This window comes from Mus pahari, chromosome 12 (assembly GCF_900095145.1).
Source record: "Mus pahari chromosome 12, PAHARI_EIJ_v1.1, whole genome shotgun sequence".
In the NCBI taxonomy this organism is placed as follows: domain Eukaryota; kingdom Metazoa; phylum Chordata; class Mammalia; order Rodentia; family Muridae; genus Mus; species Mus pahari.
In genome coordinates, this window is record NC_034601.1 from 31,968,377 (window position 1) to 31,987,901 (window position 19,525).

The following is a 19,525-nucleotide window of genomic DNA, read 5'->3' on the forward strand; positions in this document are numbered from 1 at the left end:
TGCACCAGCTTCTTCGTCTGAACTATGGTCAGAGAGACAGATGCCCAGACAACGAGCTCACAGATTGGCCAGAGTCCTTCATTATTTGGATTGTTGGCTGGCTGGTTCCCTATGATGCCTGTCTTCCCTTTTTCTTGGTTTGTTTGTTGTTTGTTGTTTTTGTTTTAATTGTTGTTCTTGTTGTTTTTTATTTTATTAGCTTGAGAACATCTAGGGTTGCTGGAAAATGGCACCAATTAAGGGAGGAGGAACTTAGCCTGAGATATATGACTTTCCTGGTTTCAAGTTTCCCTAAAAAGGGCAGGGAAGACATATTACTTTGTGTGGCCCCAAGGACCCAAAGCCATATTGGGTAGATCAGCTCCATCTGATTCTCAATTTAGCATCATCACATGTTTAAAACTTATTTAGTAAATGAGTAAGAGTTGTGTTGAATTATGCTGGCCATGTAAGGTCAGATTTGTCACAGTAAAAGGTGAGCACCTCCTAACTTACCATGGCTGATGTAGCATCCTTTAGGACAGTGACGCTTAACCAGAGATTTTTGGCCTTTCCTCCATTTTAAAGAGTTTTTTTTTTCTTCTTGGTGTTGCCAAGACTATATACAGAAGACTGTTTTCCCTTGGCTTGTGGTGTCCTTGAAACTGCTGTGCTTACCCTGTGTGGTCCATTCTCTTGGGTCACCTTGAAACCATCTGGGCTTTGATGCAGTAGGGTGACTAAAAAGCCCGGAATTGTCAAGACCAATCAAGCTTCAGAACCTTCCAGTTGGACTCCCTTCACCTGGATACCCTGAGTGGTCACTAAACTCCAGACCCTGTCCCTGTATCACCTGCCCCAAGAACTTGAAGGTGGTTTGTAAACTGGACAGCTCAATGTAGAAGCACCAGTCTATGCTGGTTTCATAGTTTTCTTGTTCTCCAGTCAACTAAGAATTCATTTATCAAACAGCCTTAAGCTATTAATTTTCTCCCCAGACTTATCTATTTTAGGAGAGGAAAGAAATAAGATAAGGCAAAAAATGTGGCGCTTTCATACAAGCCATAGCTCAAACAAAACAAACAAACAAACAAACAAATATCCCTAGTGTCCTAGTGTAGTTGCTAAGGCCTGAAGGACTTCACAAGTCCTCTAGATGCGCAGGTTTCAGAGTGGTGCCTCAAAGCACACTGTCCTACTTTGAATAACTCTGAGAAGCCAGGAGAAATGGTGTGCATATCTTCAAAAGTGTCTGCCCCGTGGTCGGGCCCTAAAGGTGGACACTAAGCTCTCCCGGGCCTTCTCTTGGGGCTGGCACATGCTGGTCAAACGAATTGGGTCAGTCTTACGCTCCACAACGTTGAAAGGACAGGTTTTCAGGTGTTCAGACATGGAGGTGACTTCATTAAACTCCCAGCTCTTGATTTTTGAGAAGAGGCTGCTGAACTGCCAGATCTGCCAGGAAGAGAAGCTCAAAGTGAACACAGGCAGGTAGTACTGAGTGGTTACAGGGAGAGTGGGGCTGAACGCTATGTGAGACGAGTCTGTTCCTCCTGTATTCAGTTTCCCAGGTGTCCAGCGACTGTTAGGGCATTCATATCTCCCTTTCCTGCACCTAGTGCCTATCACCTTGCTGATTAATAATCTTCCCAGCCAGCTTTGTAATTGCTTGTGATACCCAATGTCAAAACAATTGACACACACCTTCCCCAGTTCCCCTGTGGTTGACACACGCCTTCCCCAGCTCCCCTATGATTGACATACACCTTCCCCAGTTCCCTTGTGATTGACACACACCTTTCCCAGCATCCCTATGAGCAACAGAAAATCATTCTGGACACACAGTTCAAATCTTGATGATTAGCACTCATAGGGACTTTCGAATGAGACATCAAAAGCTGATTCTCTTTTCCTTCTGTGCTTGAACCAGGAGGAAGCTGGGGTCCAAGGAGCCCCTAGCAGCTACCAGGAGCACCTAGGAAGAACTACCTCAGATAGCAGTCAGCATTGCAGAAGTGAGGAGAAACGAAGGTCTCTGGGCTGCTTGAGTAAGCCCTACCTGAGACCATTGCCTTTGGACTTTTAAACTAATATAGTTCTTCTTATCATTTATGCTAACCCATTATGATTGTTTTGTAAGACTTAAAATCTAAAATAGCCTAACAAAGAAGAGTCTTGTTAGAATAATAATCCCCAAAGAAGATTTCGGCGAGTATGGTGCTCAGTCAAACATTGATTTTCCACCTGGACTGGTATAGCAAAGTCACCAGTTTTGAGGTGCTGGGGTCAGATACACTAACAACCTTTCAGCCTGACTGCTCCACCATCATAGTTTGGTCTTTGTTCCTGTGCAAGAAAAGTTCCTGAAATCTTAGAACTGCTATCTATTTTACTTAAAAGGTACTTTCATATGAGTGTTCTTTAGCCTCATGTAAATTCTTTTTCCCTTTCTGTAAGGAAAGTAGCCTGTCCCAAATGATATCCAAAAGTAGCCAGACAATTTGATTCAGGGGCAAATATGAGCAATTTTTTTTTCAGTTTGTAAATTGAACTATTGACATCTGAGTGCTAAGTTATGTACTGATCTTAGACATACTCCTCAAGGCGGTATGTTGTTCTCCCTAATGTGTAACACCAATGTTGTTGGTGGCAACTGGTGTTTAACAAATGGATACGTGCATAGATACATAAGAGAGTCTTGTAATTATTTTTCCAGAAAGACTGCTTAGGGAATAATTAAGGGAAAATGTACAGAATAATTTGAACACAATCAATAGAAATATATAAACCAACTCTAATTCCTCCATTCCAACTTGAGAATATCTACCTATTAGGGACAAACAAAACAATGACATTAATGACCTAAATAAACATTGTATATTCAGGAGTCACATTTTCTACACATTTGCTATGAGGAAAGATACTACGAACACCTTGGATAATATGAATTAGGAGTCTGACTTCTGTAGAAGGTGTAATTCAGTGACGACAAAACAACTGAGAAAAGGAACATGGTTTAAATGAAGGAATAAATTATTTGATTTATATGGTGTAATGTTTTAAATTAAATAAGCAATTCAGCTATGGGAAATCAGTGAATCAAACTCATACATTTTTAAAATCAGACCTGTTTTGTTTTTTGTTTTTGAAGCCTGTTGGCATGAGACTGAGATGAATTTGCTTGTCTATTAATTACACCAATCAGAGTCTAAGCAGGGAGCAGGAGGTACACTCAGGTAGGTTGTTTTGTTTTGTTTTGTTTTGTTGGCTTTTTGTCAGGGAAGGGGGATGGTTTACAAATTTGAGTGCAATATCCAGAGCTCTTAGCCCTTGCATGGACAGAGGGAAGCTGTTCACCAGACCCAGAAAAAGTAGCCATGTGGAATAAGTCACCTGGTGTGGCCACCTTCAGTGGAGGGACACAGCTATTTCATGGTGTCCTGAAGGGGAGAGGTGGGCACGCTGAGGAGACCGTCAGCACTCCCCCTCCCTGCTTGCCCTCCAGAAACATTCACAATGGATGAGCCTAACAAGAAACCGGAAGGCAGGGGAGCCAGCTGAGGCAAGCTGCAGGGATAAGTCTCTGGGATAGGCCAGGTTGGAGAAGGATGGAGCAGAGAGCCAGTATGCAATAAGTGAGCTAATGAAAGACATTCATGACATTTAAGCAGACATTAACATCTATGATGGCGAACGTGCGTTTATATACTGCTTCATACTAGACTGAGCTCCTTGAGTGAGTCTTATTTTCAGCATCTTTCCCAACTCCTGGTACAGCACTTGTCCCCAAGAGAGCTATGAATGAATGAATGAATGTTAACTTGCCTGATTGTGGACTTTCCAGGAGGTGCCGCCATGAGAATACCTTTTCTTCTTCCATTGCAAGAGGACCATCCCTCTCTCTTGCAACAAAGTGGCACAGATGTTCCTCATCAGTACTGACACCTGGGACAGCTGGGACAGGCTGATGCTGTCCAGAAACCCAGCAATGTATTGCAAAACCTCCAGGGGCAGGCTGGTTAGAGAATTCAGGCTTTTCCTATCATGGCCTGAGAGATGGTCGCTCTTCCATTTCTCACTCAGCTCCGGAGCAACCTCCGGCTTGATGGCAAAGGTCTTCAGCTCCTGACTGTAGATCACTTTTGCTTTTTGCCCAGGGGGGCGGAAGTGGTTCTGAACAAATGTACATCCCAAGTAGGCGAGGGGGCATCGATGCTGGAACCAGCCATTGAGACACGACTGGATGTCGGTGTGGACATTCTTGAAGTGCAGGGGAAATTCATCCCTTCGGAAGAATTTGTTGCAGGTGAACGTAAAAGCTGAGCTGCTTTTGTTGTGTCTTCTGGTCACACACTCACTGTGGAGCTCCACATGCAGGCCCCTGGGCTGGCCAGTGCCTAGGAGATCAGCCAACACTGTCTCTGAGGAAAACTGTTCTGGCTCGAAGTTGTATGTTTGGGTGGCAAGGTCCATAAAGAGTCCATCGATGCTCCTGGACTCAGAGATGACATGGCCCTTGAGTTCTCTTTCCAAAGCACACTGGAGGGTGGTCTTGATGAGATCGGATTTGGGCAGGTCCTCCACAGAGACGCCCAAGTCGGAAGTGTCCACAGCCTTGTGTTCACTTGGTCTGCATTTCAACATGGCGTCTCCCAAGCGAGCTCGCTTCCCGCAGTAGCTCACGGGAATCTTGAAGGTATAAACCGTCTTCACTTCTTGAGCCTCGAGGTTGCCATAAACAAAGTCCCTCTCCTTGGGCGTACAAGCAGGCATCTGCCCAAAGTGGATGAGCATCCGCCCGTTGTGTACCAGATACATGTTATAGTCTTTGGCATCCACTGCTGTTTTTAGTCTTTCCAGAACACCATCTTGCCAGGGAGCAAGCCCTGTCATCTCTATGGTAGCGGGAAGTTCCTGGGGCTTCTGGCTTCCCTGGGGTCCTCTCCTTTCAGCAGAACTGTCTGCATGCCCTGTGCTACCATCACTGGAGCACTCCTCTTTCCCAGCCACATCCCCAGTCTTGTCTCCACTCTTTCCCAAGAAACCTGTTAAAACAGAGGCTGCGTGCTCCTTGCTGAACATACTTTCCCACTTGCCAAACTTGTCCAGGTCCATCCCTTCTTTGGTTTTTGCCAATGCATCTCGTTCCTCCTGACTGAGCTCCATCATTTGCCCGTTGGTTGCCGGCAAACAAGAATTTGGTACTAGCCTGGCATCCACTCCACCGACGGCTCCCCCAGTCTCCTCCCAACTGGGATCACCATTCATGGCTTGCTCATCCTCCGTTGCATCTCTGGTTTCCGGGAAAAGCTCTACCATTTTCAAGGATCTGAAGAGAACCTTCTGGTCCTGGAGGGCTAGGGCTGTGTCCAAACACTCCTCGCTGGGGGTCTCTTTCATGATGTTCTCATGAAGGATTGTTTCTGAGTCCACATTTGGCCAGCGGTTCCATTCCATGGAGCAGCAGACCACGCTGGCGGGGCACACCTGCAAGTGCTTAGCCAGCTTGTGGCGTGCCATGGAGAGGGGGCAGCCATTCTCAGAGTTGAGGCATGGAACCTGCTCCAGAGGGCAGAGGAGTGTATGCTCCGACTCTTTGCACATGTGGAAGGTGGCGCCACAGAGCAAGTGGCAGCTTATCACCAGGCAGGAGACTCTGGGCTCCACCGGAACATGGCAGTGGCGGTTGATGCATCCCTCACAGTGCCTGTGTAGTGCAGGTGGAGGCCTGCGTGCCCCGCCCTGGATACAGTGGGGACAAAGGCAGAGAAGACAGGTGAGCGAGGGAAGGGGAGTGTAGTGCACTCCTGCAGTGGGTTTAATGCACTTACCTTCTGTCTCTTTAAGACTGCAGTTGGCAACTTCAATGCAGAGCCAATTGGGGACGCAGAAATCCAGAACAGTCTTTTTAGTAGTTTATGCTATGTAAATGGTGTGTATGCTCAAAACAGAACCCAAAGATTGGACTGTGATAGACTATATTTGACACATTTTTTCCCCCAAAACTATGTATTTATTATGGGTGATTTGTCTTGGGGTTACTATTGATGTAATGAAGATCATATCCAAAAGCAAGCTGGGGAGGGAAGGGTTTATTCAGCTTACAGTTCCACATCACAATTCACCATCAAAAGAAGTCCAGACAGGAATCAAGCAGGAGAGAAACCTGGAGGCAGGAGCTGATGCAGAGGCCATAGAGGGAAGCTGCTTACTGGCTTGCTCCTGAAGTCTTGCTTAGCCTGGTTTCTTATAGAACCCCAGGCATGGCACCCCTCTGCAATTAAGGAAATGCCTTACAGCAGGATCTTGTAGAGGGATTTTCTCAAGAGAGATTCTCTCCTTTCAGATAATGCCAGCCCAGGGGTTCTCATCCTTCCTAAAGCTGCAACCTTTTAATACAGCTCTTCATATTCCAGTGACCCCCAACCATAAAATTATTTCATTGCTACTTCATAATTATAATTTTGCTAAATGTTATGAATTGTTAGGTAGGTAAATATCTAATATTCAGAATATCTGATATGTGACCCATGCAAAAGAGCTGTTTGAGCCCCAGAGGGGTCACAACCCACAGGTTGAGAACCTCTGGTCTAGCTTGTGTCAAGTTGATATAAGACTAGCCAGTACAACTATCAATCAGATTTTGTACTTTGTTTTTTAGACACAAGACTAGAATTTTTCTTAAAATAATCCTGTACATTTCTTTATTCTATTGAATTCCAATTCACCTATATTTCTCATCATGCTTATTACTCATTGTGAAGTAATCTCTTCTAAAGATAAAAAAGGAAGACATTTTAGAAAAGGATTATATGAAAAGCAGAAAGGGTGGGTGCAGGATGAGAGGGGAAGAGTAAATATGGTCAAGGTATGTTGTATAAAAGGCTTTAAAAATTAATACAAATATTATTTAAAAATTCCTACCTATAGTCAGGAAGACATGGATTTATATAGTTTCTGGAGTTTTTATTTCTTTTTTATTTCCCATTTTAATCTACAATGTACTGAGATTATATTTTTGTATATAATTTAATTTGATGCCAAAATAATATTTATTCTTTGTAAGTTTTTGTTTGTATGTATGTATGTATGTATGTATGAATGTATGTAACATGTGAGTGTGTTGTCATTTATCCAGCAAACTATTCCTGAGGACATTCCGGAAGGACAAGGACAAGTCTGGTTTTGTTCACATTTGAATCTCGTATGGGACACAGGTCACTGTAGGTGTTCAGTATACTTCCTGAATGAAGGAACTCATAGCCACTGAAGTTATTACTGGCATTTTTTATGTTTTATATTTTTATTGCATTGCATAATAATTTAGTATGAATACTATATATGTGATATATATGACAATGTGATATATATGACAATGTCTAATGACTACATAAGAATAATTAATATTTCTATCTTGTCATTTATTAGTTCTATGTGTTGAGCGATTCATCTTCGATTTTTCACTATAAATCCTTGCTCACAAATCTTTCTCATCTTTCCTTTTAGTCAGTGTCTATTCCTCAATAACGGAGATCATTAACTCAAGCAGTCACATCTACAGCCATTTGCTTGGGCTCTGGAATAAATAAAGTTAGACCTGGACCTCTGAACAGTGACGTTCCAACAACATCCTGGTACTTACCATGGCTTCCCCACTTCTGGCTTCTTAGCTCTAGGGGAAATATGAAAATATGAATTATTAGTAAAGGAACATGTTTAGTGATTTATATGATCAATGACCAAAGAGACTTCACATAGTCTCAAATTTAATTCTGCTCACCATATTGGGGGAGTTACCCCAATTTTCAGTCAAGAAAATGGAGACTTGAAAAGCTAAGTATCTTATCCAAGCTCACACATCCACTAAGTCTGGAGCTAGGTTAGCTGGCCCAGGCTCTTTGGACTGACCCACATGTCCCCTGATGGGACCTATTCCAATTATGGAGTCTGTGGCTTCTGCTTCTTGCAACTTCTCTTCACTGTCTGCCTTCAATTTCCCATTCAGCCCCAATCCCCTCTGCCTTCCCATGGGGCTTTATGTCTACAGAGGCAGCAGCTTGATGTCCAGTTTGAACGAAGCATCCCTAAGCCACACAACTCATCCAGTGTCTTCAGCTGTGCTGGGGCTAGGTCAGGACTCAAATCCCTAAAATCCTAGAAGCAGGTTCCAGTGGGGACTGCGGTAACTGGAACAGAAGCTGTTATGCCTTCAGATGAATTGAGGCTACTGAACTCTGGGTGCTTGGCTTTAAGAGGGAATGTGTTACCAGATCTTCTGGGCTTTCCAGAGGATGTGGGAGATGGATTTCTGTGAGTTTGGTTGAGTGGAGTGGCTAGGGGGCTGGCTGCATAAGGTCTCTCCACAGCTTTACTAGGCCAGCAGCTATGAGGCCTTGGGAGTGTCACTTAGCATCTTTTAGATCCATTTTCCCTCTCTGAAGGAGAAGGTTACCAATACTGACCTCACAGCACTTCTGAGAGGGAGAAATGAGTTAAAGATATATGACAGTTTTAGGACAGTGCTCTTGTAACCTACACACTTGCTCTTATAAAATTAGTGTTTTCTATGTCATCATAGTGCAAAATATTTTATCCACATGATATGTCAAAATATCCTCAGAAGTTTGTCCTGTCCACTAATTCAATTTAAAACATTTTATTTGAGCAAACACAAAGTATACAGGCTAGATCCTATGTGCACATTGTCAGACCTGCAGGCTGAGCTAGAACAGCTGGTCTAGAGTCAGTGAGGTAGTTCCAGCTGTGTGATCTTCTGGGGCAGAGCTGGAAGGTTGGTGCCCCAAAGTCAGAAAGTGCACAACCTTACTTTTTTTTTTATTAATTTAGAATTTGGCATTTTGTTGTAGATAATTTCTCTTCATTAATTTTTTTCAAACATATACAAAAGATGAATTAACAGATACAATAAGACATTCACCACACACCACTATAACAATTGTTAGCATCTTGACATTTTTGGTGCCTCCTCCTCTTGAGTAGTTAGAGCTGCCCAATGTGAAAATAAGATGCTAATGATGCTTCATCCCTAAGCACTTCAGCATGGACCTTTCCCTCTGGATTCATGGTACCATCATCTCATCCAAGAAAACTAAAGCCAAAGTCCACACTGGATATGTGTGTGCATGCATACACACACACACACACAGACACACACACACAGACACACACACACACACACACACACACACACNACACACACACACAGACACACACACACACACACACACACACACACACACACACACACACACACACGAGACAGGAGCTCACTATGTAGCCCTGGATGACCTGGAACTCTGTATGTAGATCAGGCTGGCCTTGAACTCACAGAGACTGCAAGTCTTTGTCTCCTAAATTCTGGGATTAAAAGTATGCACCACCACACCTAGCTAGCAACAGAATTCTTTTAGTACCAATGTATTGAACTTAGTGAAGTCCTTTTTAAAAAAAAAAATCTTTAGTTTGCAATAAACCCTCACATCTTTAAGGAATGTTTACAATGGCTCTCTCTCTCTCTTTGCTTTTGTTTATCTGTCTACCCACCCGACAAACATTTGTTGACTGTACTCTAAGTGTCAGTAATGCCCATGAGTCTTGCAGGGTGCTTTCAAACCAAGACATAAGACACTTTCATTAGGATCAGTGGTGACACTTGTATACCTATAAATCTGCACTGTTCTATATTGTAGTCATTGATGTGTGGCTATTTCAGTTTGGTCAAAATGAAATAAGATGAGTAAATCCTTCTTCGTGCCAGCCGTGCTCCAAGTGTTCAGTAGCCAATCTGCAGGTAGCTACTCTATTGGATGGCACAGAAGAGAATATTCCTGTTTTCATGGATAGTCTTGCTGCATTATGATATTATAGAATTTGACTGCAACCCTTGTTTATGTGTGGGAGAAATACTGGAATTATACCCTCAATACATGTCCTGGTTTTTGTTTGTTTCGTCAACTTGACACAAGCTAGAGTTATCTGGAAAGAGGAATCTTAACTGAGACTAAGCCACCATCAGATTGCCTATTGGGAAGTCTTTAAGGCATTTTCTTGATTGATGATTTATATGGTATGGGATAGACAATTATGCATAGTACCACCCTTGGGCAGGTGGTCCTTGGTTGTGTCAGAAAGCAGGCAAAGCAAACAATGAAGAACAATCTAGTAAGCAGCATCCCTCCATGGCCTCTGCTTCAGTTCTTGCCTCCAGTTTCCTGTCTTGAGTTTCTGGCCTAACTTCTTTTCATAATGGACTGTAAACCTGAAGCTGAAGTAAACCCTTTCCTTCCCAAGTTGTTTCTGGCCATGCTGCTTAGAACAGAGGTAGAAACCAAACTAAGAAAATATAATTTCAGTCTGGTTATCCTGCACCTTCATTCTAGACCCCACTGGGCTTACTGAATAATCCTGAGGAAGGATCATCCCAGGGTGCTCCAGTCTCCTGCCACCCTGAACAAGGAGACAGGTAAGAAGCTGAAACTCAAGGCATCAAATAGGCTCAGGGCCCAGTAGTAGAAAATTAGGATGTGAGAACCAGGGGAAGCTCTCACAGGGTCAAAGGGCTGAAAGGGTTGGACTGTACTATGGGCTCAATGTTATGTCCACCAAAGTTTTTAATGTTGCAATCTAATCACTAATGTGATCACATTTGAAGATGGAACTTTTGGGAGGCAATAGAGTCATTAGAGCAGAGCCTTCATGAACAAAGTCAATATCCTTATAAAAGGGGCCTGTGAGAGAGAAAGTTCATCACTTCTGTCACATCAGCACATAAAAACAAGATGGCTGTGACCCAGCATACAGGCCCTCAAAACATGGCAAATCCACCATAATCTTGACCTTTGACCTCCAAGTGAGAAATAAATTGTTGTTTATAAGTTACCTAGCCTCTAGTGTTTTGTTATAGTAACAGAAATGAACTGTGATATATTGAGACAGAATAGAGTAAATTCAAAGAACACTTCTTTGTGTGCAATGGTCCATCTAATTGTTTAACACCAGTTTAATGTGCAGACTGACCCTTGCTGCAATATTTGAGATCATTCATTCCTAAGGGGTAAAGTCCATGGTAGATTTAGTGTGGAAATTCTTAAGTATTAAGTATTTCTTAAGTACTAAGAAATCTGGGACTATTTGGTGCACAATAAGGAGGTATTTTACATTGTGATTTGGGAGCTAACTAGGATGGGGTAAAAGGGTCTGGAGTTGGAAACTACTGTAGAGACTATGATATAGTTGTGTAGGTGAGATTGAAGATACTAGAAACAGAGATGAGGCAGACGAGAGGCAACACGTGAGGATCTGGTTTGTTCCTGCCTGGAGATGTGGAAATCAGTTAAAGTCAATACCAAGATTTTCAACCATGAAGAAAGAAAATTGGCTACAATTTTTTGAGAAAAACGGAAGTCTATGAAGGAGCTATTTGAGGAGGCAAGATGAGTCCAACAAGTCTGGTATAAATTGTTCAAGGTGATGGCAATCTTGTGATGAGAAGAGGAACTTGGATGCAGAGATGTCGATGTGGAAGTTACCCAAGTGAGAGAAGAAGCTCTAAGTGGGAAATGAGAACACAGACTAGATATCTGAGACATGAAGTATTAATACCAAGCCATGTGTGACCACTGCAGGGACATTAGGAAGAAGGGCATCCAGAGGACAGACCAGAAGGTTGAATGAATCAGGACTATGTTGTCATAGATATAAAGGAAAGGGGGAGTTATGCCACCTACACTACCTCAAACGAGAATGATAGCCATGGCCACATGATGTTTATGAGCAATCCCCAAACAACAATTCTGGCATTTCAGCTGTGGGACCCTTGCCTATCTGAAACATGTTCGATAAGAGGGACGAGGCACATGCTTTGATGCTGACAGGATTGTGGTCAATCGGGAGGAACGGCACCATCTGTTCAGAATAGCAGCCAACCAATAAGGATGGAGTGTGGAAGACTCCTGATCCCTTCTGGCTTTCAGGCAGAAAAGAGTGAGATCACATCGGGTGTGAGGTCATGCAAGGAAACTACCAACACCAGGAGTGTCCAGCATCATGCCAGCAGTGCACTTGGTCATGATACTGAGCTCTACTTCTGGGAAGAGAAGCAAAGATTCTGGCTAGTTTCCTGGACTCCAGGAGTGAGAACCCTGCTCATCAGCAAGGATGTGCTTGGCTACAGGCACTGTGAAGGGCTCTAAGCCAGTCTTCCCTTTAAGTGTTTTGGAGTATGGTTCTTAGGAACCATATACTTTTCTTAGGAATCATATAATATCTCTTTGTTGTTCTCTATTCCTGTGAGGTTATTTGAAAGTATTTCTTTAAGAGAAAATATTGCATGCTGTCAACAAAGATGCTCCTCTCTTCCTTTTTATTTTTTTATTTTTATTTACATTTGTATTAGATTTTTTAATTTACATTTCAAATGTTATCCCCTTTTCTCGTTTCTGCTCCAAAAATCTCCTATCCCATCCCCTCTCTCTCTGCTCACCAACACACCCACTCCTGCTTCCTTGTCCTGGCATTCCCCTACACTGGGGCATCACCTCTCTTCCTTTTTAAATATTGCTATTTAAAGACCTCATTCCAAACTCTAGAATGACATCAGCTGACTGACTTTGAGATAGGACCAGTGTTGAATAAATATAACCCTGGAGGAGTTTGACCATAAAAGAAAGGAAAAAGATGGACATAACCCAACAACATAAGAATCACATCTCAGCCTTTCATTGAATACTTGGGGGAGATTGTTTTCAATGGCATAGGGGGCAATCCAGAACTCCTGATAGTCTAAATTATTGCCTGGCACTTTCCTGGGCTAGTATTGAAAGCCATATATCTCAGGAAACCCCTTAGGGCCTGGCAGATTTGCACAGTGAATTGATTACTTGATAACTTGTTCATTGCTGCTCTGCTCACAGGAGCTAAGAAATGGAAACAACCTGAAAGTCTTACACTGACAAATAGAGAATGAAAATGCAGCCCATGTGCACTGTAGTCTACTATTCAGCTTGAAAGAAAAATGAAATCATGAACCTTGCAGGCAAGTGGGTACAACTAGAGAAATCACACTGAAAGAGGTAACTCAGACCCAGAATGACCCAAATCTCATGTGCCCTCCCATCTGAGGGTCCTCGCTTTACATTTTCAGATGGGAGCAGGTTATCCTGAAGTAAGTGCAGGAACCAAGGAAGTAAAAGGGAGCCATTGTGGGATAAAGAGTGGGGGAGCAATAAAGAGGTGGAGAGCAGTGTACAAGGGGGGGAATGTGGAAAATGGAGGGGGGCTTTAATTAGAGAAGGGGAGGGAGTTAAATACAGAAGAATTAGGGGGGAAAACTGTAAGGGTGTCTGAACAAGTTAAAAGGAGCCACATTTACTATCTACTTAAAATACCTATAATACATGTAATTCTGTATATAAATACTTATAATAATAATTATATACAATATATTATAAAATATAATACATTATATAGTAATCATATTATAGTATATATTATAATTATTATATATTATAATATAAAATATATATGCTTTAATATAATATAATATAAATATATAACTATATGTTTAAATTATAATATATTTATATATTATAAATAAACTACATAAACTATATTTACATTATAATTATATAATAATTATATATCATATAACAATATAATTATATTATAATATATAAATATAAACATTTAAGTATTTTTATATATGTATATAATATGTTATATAATCATGATTATTATATAACTACTAATTTATATAATTATTAAATTATATTATTATAAAATCATATTATATTATTATATAATATAGGTTATATGTTTTAATATGTAATAAATGACATATTATACATATATGACATATATTTTTAAAATAAAATTTTCCCATCTGGATTAACAGTGCTCCTCAAGAGTCATAGACTATTTAAAACAAAAACCAAAACTTCAAGACCAGCCATCTATTGAGTTGTTGGTCAGGGATATCCAAAAAACTCCCAAAACATTACAGGCTATTTCTGTTGTCCTTGGTGACTTCTAGAGGTGGAAGGTGTGTCCCTATTGCTTAAGACACCATGCACTTCAGCCTCAAGTCCCAAGGGTGCAAGCTGGGTCAGATCTGAAGTCTTCCTCCCTAAAGAGTAGCTTATATGGTACCAGAAGGTACCAGAGTGAGGAAGCCATGAGTAGTCCTACTCAGCTATGATGCCTGTGAACCACAGCATGGCACGGTAACCCTAAGGGTGGAGTGGTAGCAAGTGTACTTGGTGGTAAATAACAGCATTATAATTGGACTTAAAGCCTGCTTACCAAGAGGGAAAAATCATATCTGATACTGGAAACCTGGCCAACTACCCAGGACTAGTGAAGTCATGGATCTTGGAGGAAACCCTACAACTACCTCTTTACTAAGCCAGCATGTCTAAGTTCCAAACTTTTGTTCCTATACTCATAGATAAGTGTCGCTTTCAGCCCTCATTGAGGAAACTTCTCTTTGCCACAGACTGTGCCTTAGTTACCTTTCTATTTCTATGGTAAAACACCATGACCAAAGCAACTTAAGAGTTTCCTGGTCCCACAGTTCTGGAGGGTTAGAGCCCACAATTATCATGTCAGGGAGCATGGCAGCGGCAGGTAGGCAGGCAGGTGGGCGGGCAGGCAGGCGAGCGGGTGGACAGGCGGGCAGGCAGGGTGCTGCAGCAGCAACTGAGAACTCTCACGTTGAGGCTACAAGACTGAAAGAGAAAGCTGACGGGGAATGCACTGAGCTTTTGAAATCTTAAATCCCAGCCCCAGTGACACATCTCCTCTAAAAATGCCATACCTCCTAGTGCCACCACAGACATTTGAAGGGTTAGGAGGTGTGGCCTCATAGGAGGAGGTATGTCACTGGGGGTGGGCTTTGAGATTTCAAACCCCATGCCAGAAACAGTCTCTAGTTCTCTGCCTACAGCTTGCAGATCAGATGTGAAACTCAGCTACTGTTCCAGTGTCCTGCCTGCCTATTTGCCACCATGCTCTGTGCCATGGTGATCTTGAGCTAAAAACTAAAATTGTATGCAAGCCCCTAATAAAATGTTTTCCTTTAAAAGTTGCCTTTGTCATGGTGTCTTGTTACACCAATAGATCATCAATAGAACCGTAACTAAGACAGATGGAGACCGTTACAAACAACCACAACTGATCAAAACGCCGAGTTATAGAGCCCAGTCCCAAGTAACACGCCTATACCATGACTCCTGCACCTAAGGCTCAGGGATCATTGTGGCAGAGGGAGTGGAAAGACTGTAAGAGCCAGAGGAATAGGAAGTTTGGCTATGAGATTATGTCTTCTAGAAATGTCGAAGAAATTATACCCATGAAGTCTCAGCAACACGGCTGCCTAAACAAGTCCTGAAGAAGGAGAAAAGCAATAGATGTGCTTACATGGAAGGCAGACATCTCAGGAGACCTTTAACTCTAGACAAAGGACTTCAGGCAACTAAGGAATACTAAGCATGGGAGAAATACTCTGCCCAAGGGGGAAAAATACGGGTTAGTTTTCCAATATTAAGTGGTCAGCCCTGGAAACATATAACACACGTGACATCATTATATGAACTGAGCAGGTTGTATTTTTTATATTTGGGAATGCACATGTACACACACATGTGCACAGAGGGGGGAGGGAGAGGTATGTAACAACAATTAAAAAGATGCTGTGGATTTGGATGAAAACACTTGGAGGGAGGGAAAGGAAGGGGAGAGATAATGTAATTATTTTAATTTCTGAACTTTTTTTTTTTAATAGAGAACTTCCTTTTGCCACTAGGAACAGTGAGCATTTAGATGAGCAGCTTTGAACAAATGCCACAACTGGCAGGTATATCCAGATGGTGGAAGGACCTCTGACCAGAATATTAATGGAGGGTACAAATATGTCTCAAGGAATGTATTAGAATAGGAGCTGGAGAGTAGGTGTCCCTAGCATAGAACCTTCAACTATACAAAAATATAAAAAGAATTTAAAAAATTAAGAACAAATATTTAAAATGTATTTAGGGATTGTGCTGGCTTAGAAAAGTGGTGGCTATCGGTTCTCCTTAATTAATGTTTGTGAATTGTACTACACTGAAAAGAACCTTCAACTAAGGGGCATTCCAAAAAAGCCCCAGGATAATTTGAAGCAAATCTGGGGAGAAACTGTAGTGATGTTGGATGTGTGTCATTTCAGGTCTTTTGATAGATAGGGGAGGGAGGAGCAGGAGAGGGACGTTTTTTCAGCCCTTTAGGTAAAGGAAGCCTGCACTGAGTGGGAGCCACTTGTGTGGGTCTGACTGGGAACTCACACTGAGCCCTGCCAGAACAGTCACCAGGACTTGCTCTCCAGAACCACCACAGCTGTTCTGCTGTTCAGAGATGTTTGAACATGCAGACATCTCTGGACCAGGCAGAAAACCAGATTTCTTCCAGGATTTCTCCAACTTCAGATCACATGCCATTTTCAGGGGCAGCCTTTATAGTAGAGTTTGGTGGACTGGAGGGAAGTCTGGAATTTCCCCATAATCCCCAGGCAGTACTGACAGTCCAAGTTTTACATCTCCAATTTTCCAAGGCAAACCTGAGACTCCGAGGAGGACCGTGTCTCGCGTGCATTCTAACACTCTCTGCTTGTAGTCTTAGGCTGTGTTTCCACTGCTCCTAGATGCAGAGTCTGTAGAAATGGCAGCCCTACACAGCTACTACACAGCTCGTGGAGGTGGCCAAAGGTGTGCTAAGAGCTTAGCTGGTGCCAAGGGGACAGAGCCTGGGAGGTTGGAGGAGATGGTTAGGAAGTGTCATTGGGCCACAACACATAGTAGGTGTAGTTAAATCAAGTAAGAAAGAATGAGACTAGCAAATCATTTTAACAGGTTTTACTCTGGTTTTAAAGTTAGTGACAAATGTATTTGATATTTTTAAGCAAATGGCCCTTTCAGTGCCCTTCATATGGTGTGCAACTATTCTGACTCCCCATGTGGCCCATGATTGATTTCTGTTCAGTGACAGTGAAAGTGGCAAGGTTAGAGGGCAAAGGGCAAAGGTATTTTTTAACTCCTAATTTTCTCACCCGCCAGCTAGTCATTCAGTTATTCGCTGTTCACCTACTTCCCTGCTACGGAGACACTTGGCTCTAGAGAAAGAAAATATATAAAGTTAACCATTAAATTCATTTCTTTACCCCTTGAGAGTTTACCTCACCTAGGCATCTGAGGATAAATCACACATATGGTTCATGGGCTTCTGGGCTGTGATACCAGCAACCTCATCACAGCCTAACTTACACTGTGCTTCCCCAGGTCCTGTCTGCTTTACAATCTGCCGTCCTCACCTCTAGAAGTCACTCTGTCTTTAAAGCTTTTTACTTACTAGCTTTGATTCTCATTGTCCATACTTACACATTGATATCAGTGTTATAACCCTCTGTGGTGCTGGCTCATAAAGTATTTAACTGGGGTGGGGAGCAGCTGTCAGGTTGTCCCTGTGATGACTTCTAAACTAACATACCCAAGTCTCATAAAGATGGCAGCCCACCATACATTTCTGATTCATTGCCATGGAAACCCTGGCAAAATTAAATGCCACAGGGAACTGACTGTGCCTAAGCAAATAGGTAGGAAAGTAACATAGCCTCCTGTATAGCTAGACTTGGGGTTATTCCTGTACATTGGAGGTTATAGTGGGTTTAAGAGGGAGCTAGAAGTTAGGCATCTGAGTAGTTAGTTGCCTTACATCTCCTTTGACTCAGCATTGATGGCTCGAACCCAAACACCTCAGATCCTTTTCCGTGTGGGCCACTTCCCAGGATGACCTCAGCTGAACTCTAAACTAGAGAAACATAAGGAAGTAAACAGGGCCCATTACTGTTGCTAACTTTTTTCATGCACATAACAATATGTAGCAGAGGTTCTTAACTGGTGGATCATGACCCCTTTGGGGGGTCATATATAAGATATTCTGCATACCAGTTATTTACCTTATGATTCACAACAGTAACAAAATTACAGTTATAAAGTAGCAATGAAATAATTTTATGTGGGGGGGGGGATCACCACAACATGAGGAACTGTATTAAAGGGTCACAGCATTAGGAAGGTTGAGATGCAGTTATTCCGGGAGCTAGGAGTAATCCATCTGCTTCTTAAACTTTTAAAACCATGAATATCTTTCATCACTTCACTTCTGCTGCTCTGGGTGTACCCGTCTCAAGCTGGTCACAGTTTTGTGTTTGGGTGCCTAAGTCTGTTTTTGATTTTCAGTTTTCATTTCCATGGCTGGTGTTTTTTTTGGGGGGGGGGGATACAAGAGAAGTGGGCGGGAAGTAGCTGCCCTGAGGCAGTTTTGTTAGGCAAAACTGAGTTTCAGGTTGCAGAGTTTGAGCAGAGAATGCTGTTGAAGTACCGCTGTGGTACATTAGCCCGCGGTGTGGCTCAGTAGATGGAATTTAAGCCTTGTGACCATGACTTGCAATTAAAGCCTCAGAGGTGGTTGGGGAACACCATTGCAGCGTTTGGACTAACCCTGGGTGTCTACTTCTTCACTTACCACATGCTGCCCTCCCCTGTCACCACTGTGTGACTAAGGCAGGACTGAATCGCTCTGGTTGACTGTAGAAGAAAACCTAAGCTGGCAGAAGGTTGCTGACATTGCAAACTGCTGCAGGATTTAAAATCCAAAACAGTTTACACATGGCCGGGGCTTTCCGGTACCAACCTTTCCCCCATCGCCCACATGTAACAAGTTTGTTTAACAACCCACCCTCTCAACAATGCCTCGGTCCAGTCCATACACATTTATCACCTGAATAACCAGGGTCACACCTGCCCGTGTTTGAAAAATCTTACCTAAATGGTACAAGCTGGCTCAGCATCCGCAGCTACCAGCCCTTTGCCGTTGATCAAGCAGGTCTGGAGGAAGTGGGTGCCCGTGGTGCTTCTGCTGCAGCAGAGCACCCGAGTTCTGTTGGAAAGGCAAGCGAAAGGGAGAAAACGTCAACTGACATAGTTCAAGCGTTTCAAAGTTAAAAATAAAACTATATCACAGGGCAATGTGACCGGGCTCAGCTTACGACCTCTTTCGTCTCTGTAGGTTATCAACACTCAATGTCTAAGTGCTGGAGGGGCAGAGGAGAGCCCATGGGAAAGTAGCACTTATACCAACCCCGGACTTTGTTTCACAGAGGAGGGAGGAAAGCCTTTGCGAGAAGGGTCAGGGGAAGGCCAGCACAGCCTCAGTCCTGTGTGTGCCGTGGGCAGGTCCAGCTGTGTCCAGGAGCTGGGGGAGAAGCAGCTGGCCTCCTGCTCTAATTATAACCCTGTGTTCCACCCAATCCCCTCACTGGCTGAAGTAGCAAGTTGTGCAAGTGACACAGTTCCATGGTCCTGCTTCTCCCTTCTCAGGACAGGTTAACATCTGCTCTCCTCTGGCCCTGGCCTTTCCCAGGTGGCAGAGAAAGGGAGAGTTTGTCATGCAGAAACCAGGCAGTTAGCAAGTCCAAAGAACAAAAGTAGAGGTTAGG

The 19,525-nt window shown here is 42.8% G+C and overlaps 1 protein-coding gene across 5 annotated transcripts; it reads right to left on the reverse strand.

Annotated features, from left to right (window-relative positions):
* Window positions 1–953: 953 nt before the first annotated feature.
* Window positions 954–19,243, reverse strand: Fbxo40 (F-box protein 40). Of its 5 annotated transcripts, XM_029544858.1 has the most exons (6): window positions 18,852–19,004; window positions 17,740–17,835; window positions 17,078–17,140; window positions 7,622–7,651; window positions 3,805–5,721; window positions 954–1,434 (listed from the first exon to the last, which is right to left on the reverse strand). In XM_029544858.1, exons 4-6 carry the CDS (start codon window positions 7,622–7,624, stop codon window positions 1,222–1,224), a joined length of 2,133 nt encoding a protein of 710 aa, XP_029400718.1. In that variant the 5' UTR covers window positions 7,625–7,651; window positions 17,078–17,140; window positions 17,740–17,835; window positions 18,852–19,004; the 3' UTR covers window positions 954–1,221. The 5 variants fall into 5 exon arrangements, with proteins under 5 accessions (XP_029400718.1, XP_029400717.1, XP_029400716.1 ...); XM_029544857.1 differs by lacking the exons at window positions 17,078–17,140; window positions 17,740–17,835 and adding an exon at window positions 19,168–19,243 and having other exon boundaries at window positions 18,852–18,966; XM_029544856.1 differs by lacking the exons at window positions 17,078–17,140; window positions 17,740–17,835 and adding an exon at window positions 19,079–19,157 and having other exon boundaries at window positions 18,852–18,966.
* Between the last annotated feature and the right edge of the window lie 282 nt (window positions 19,244–19,525).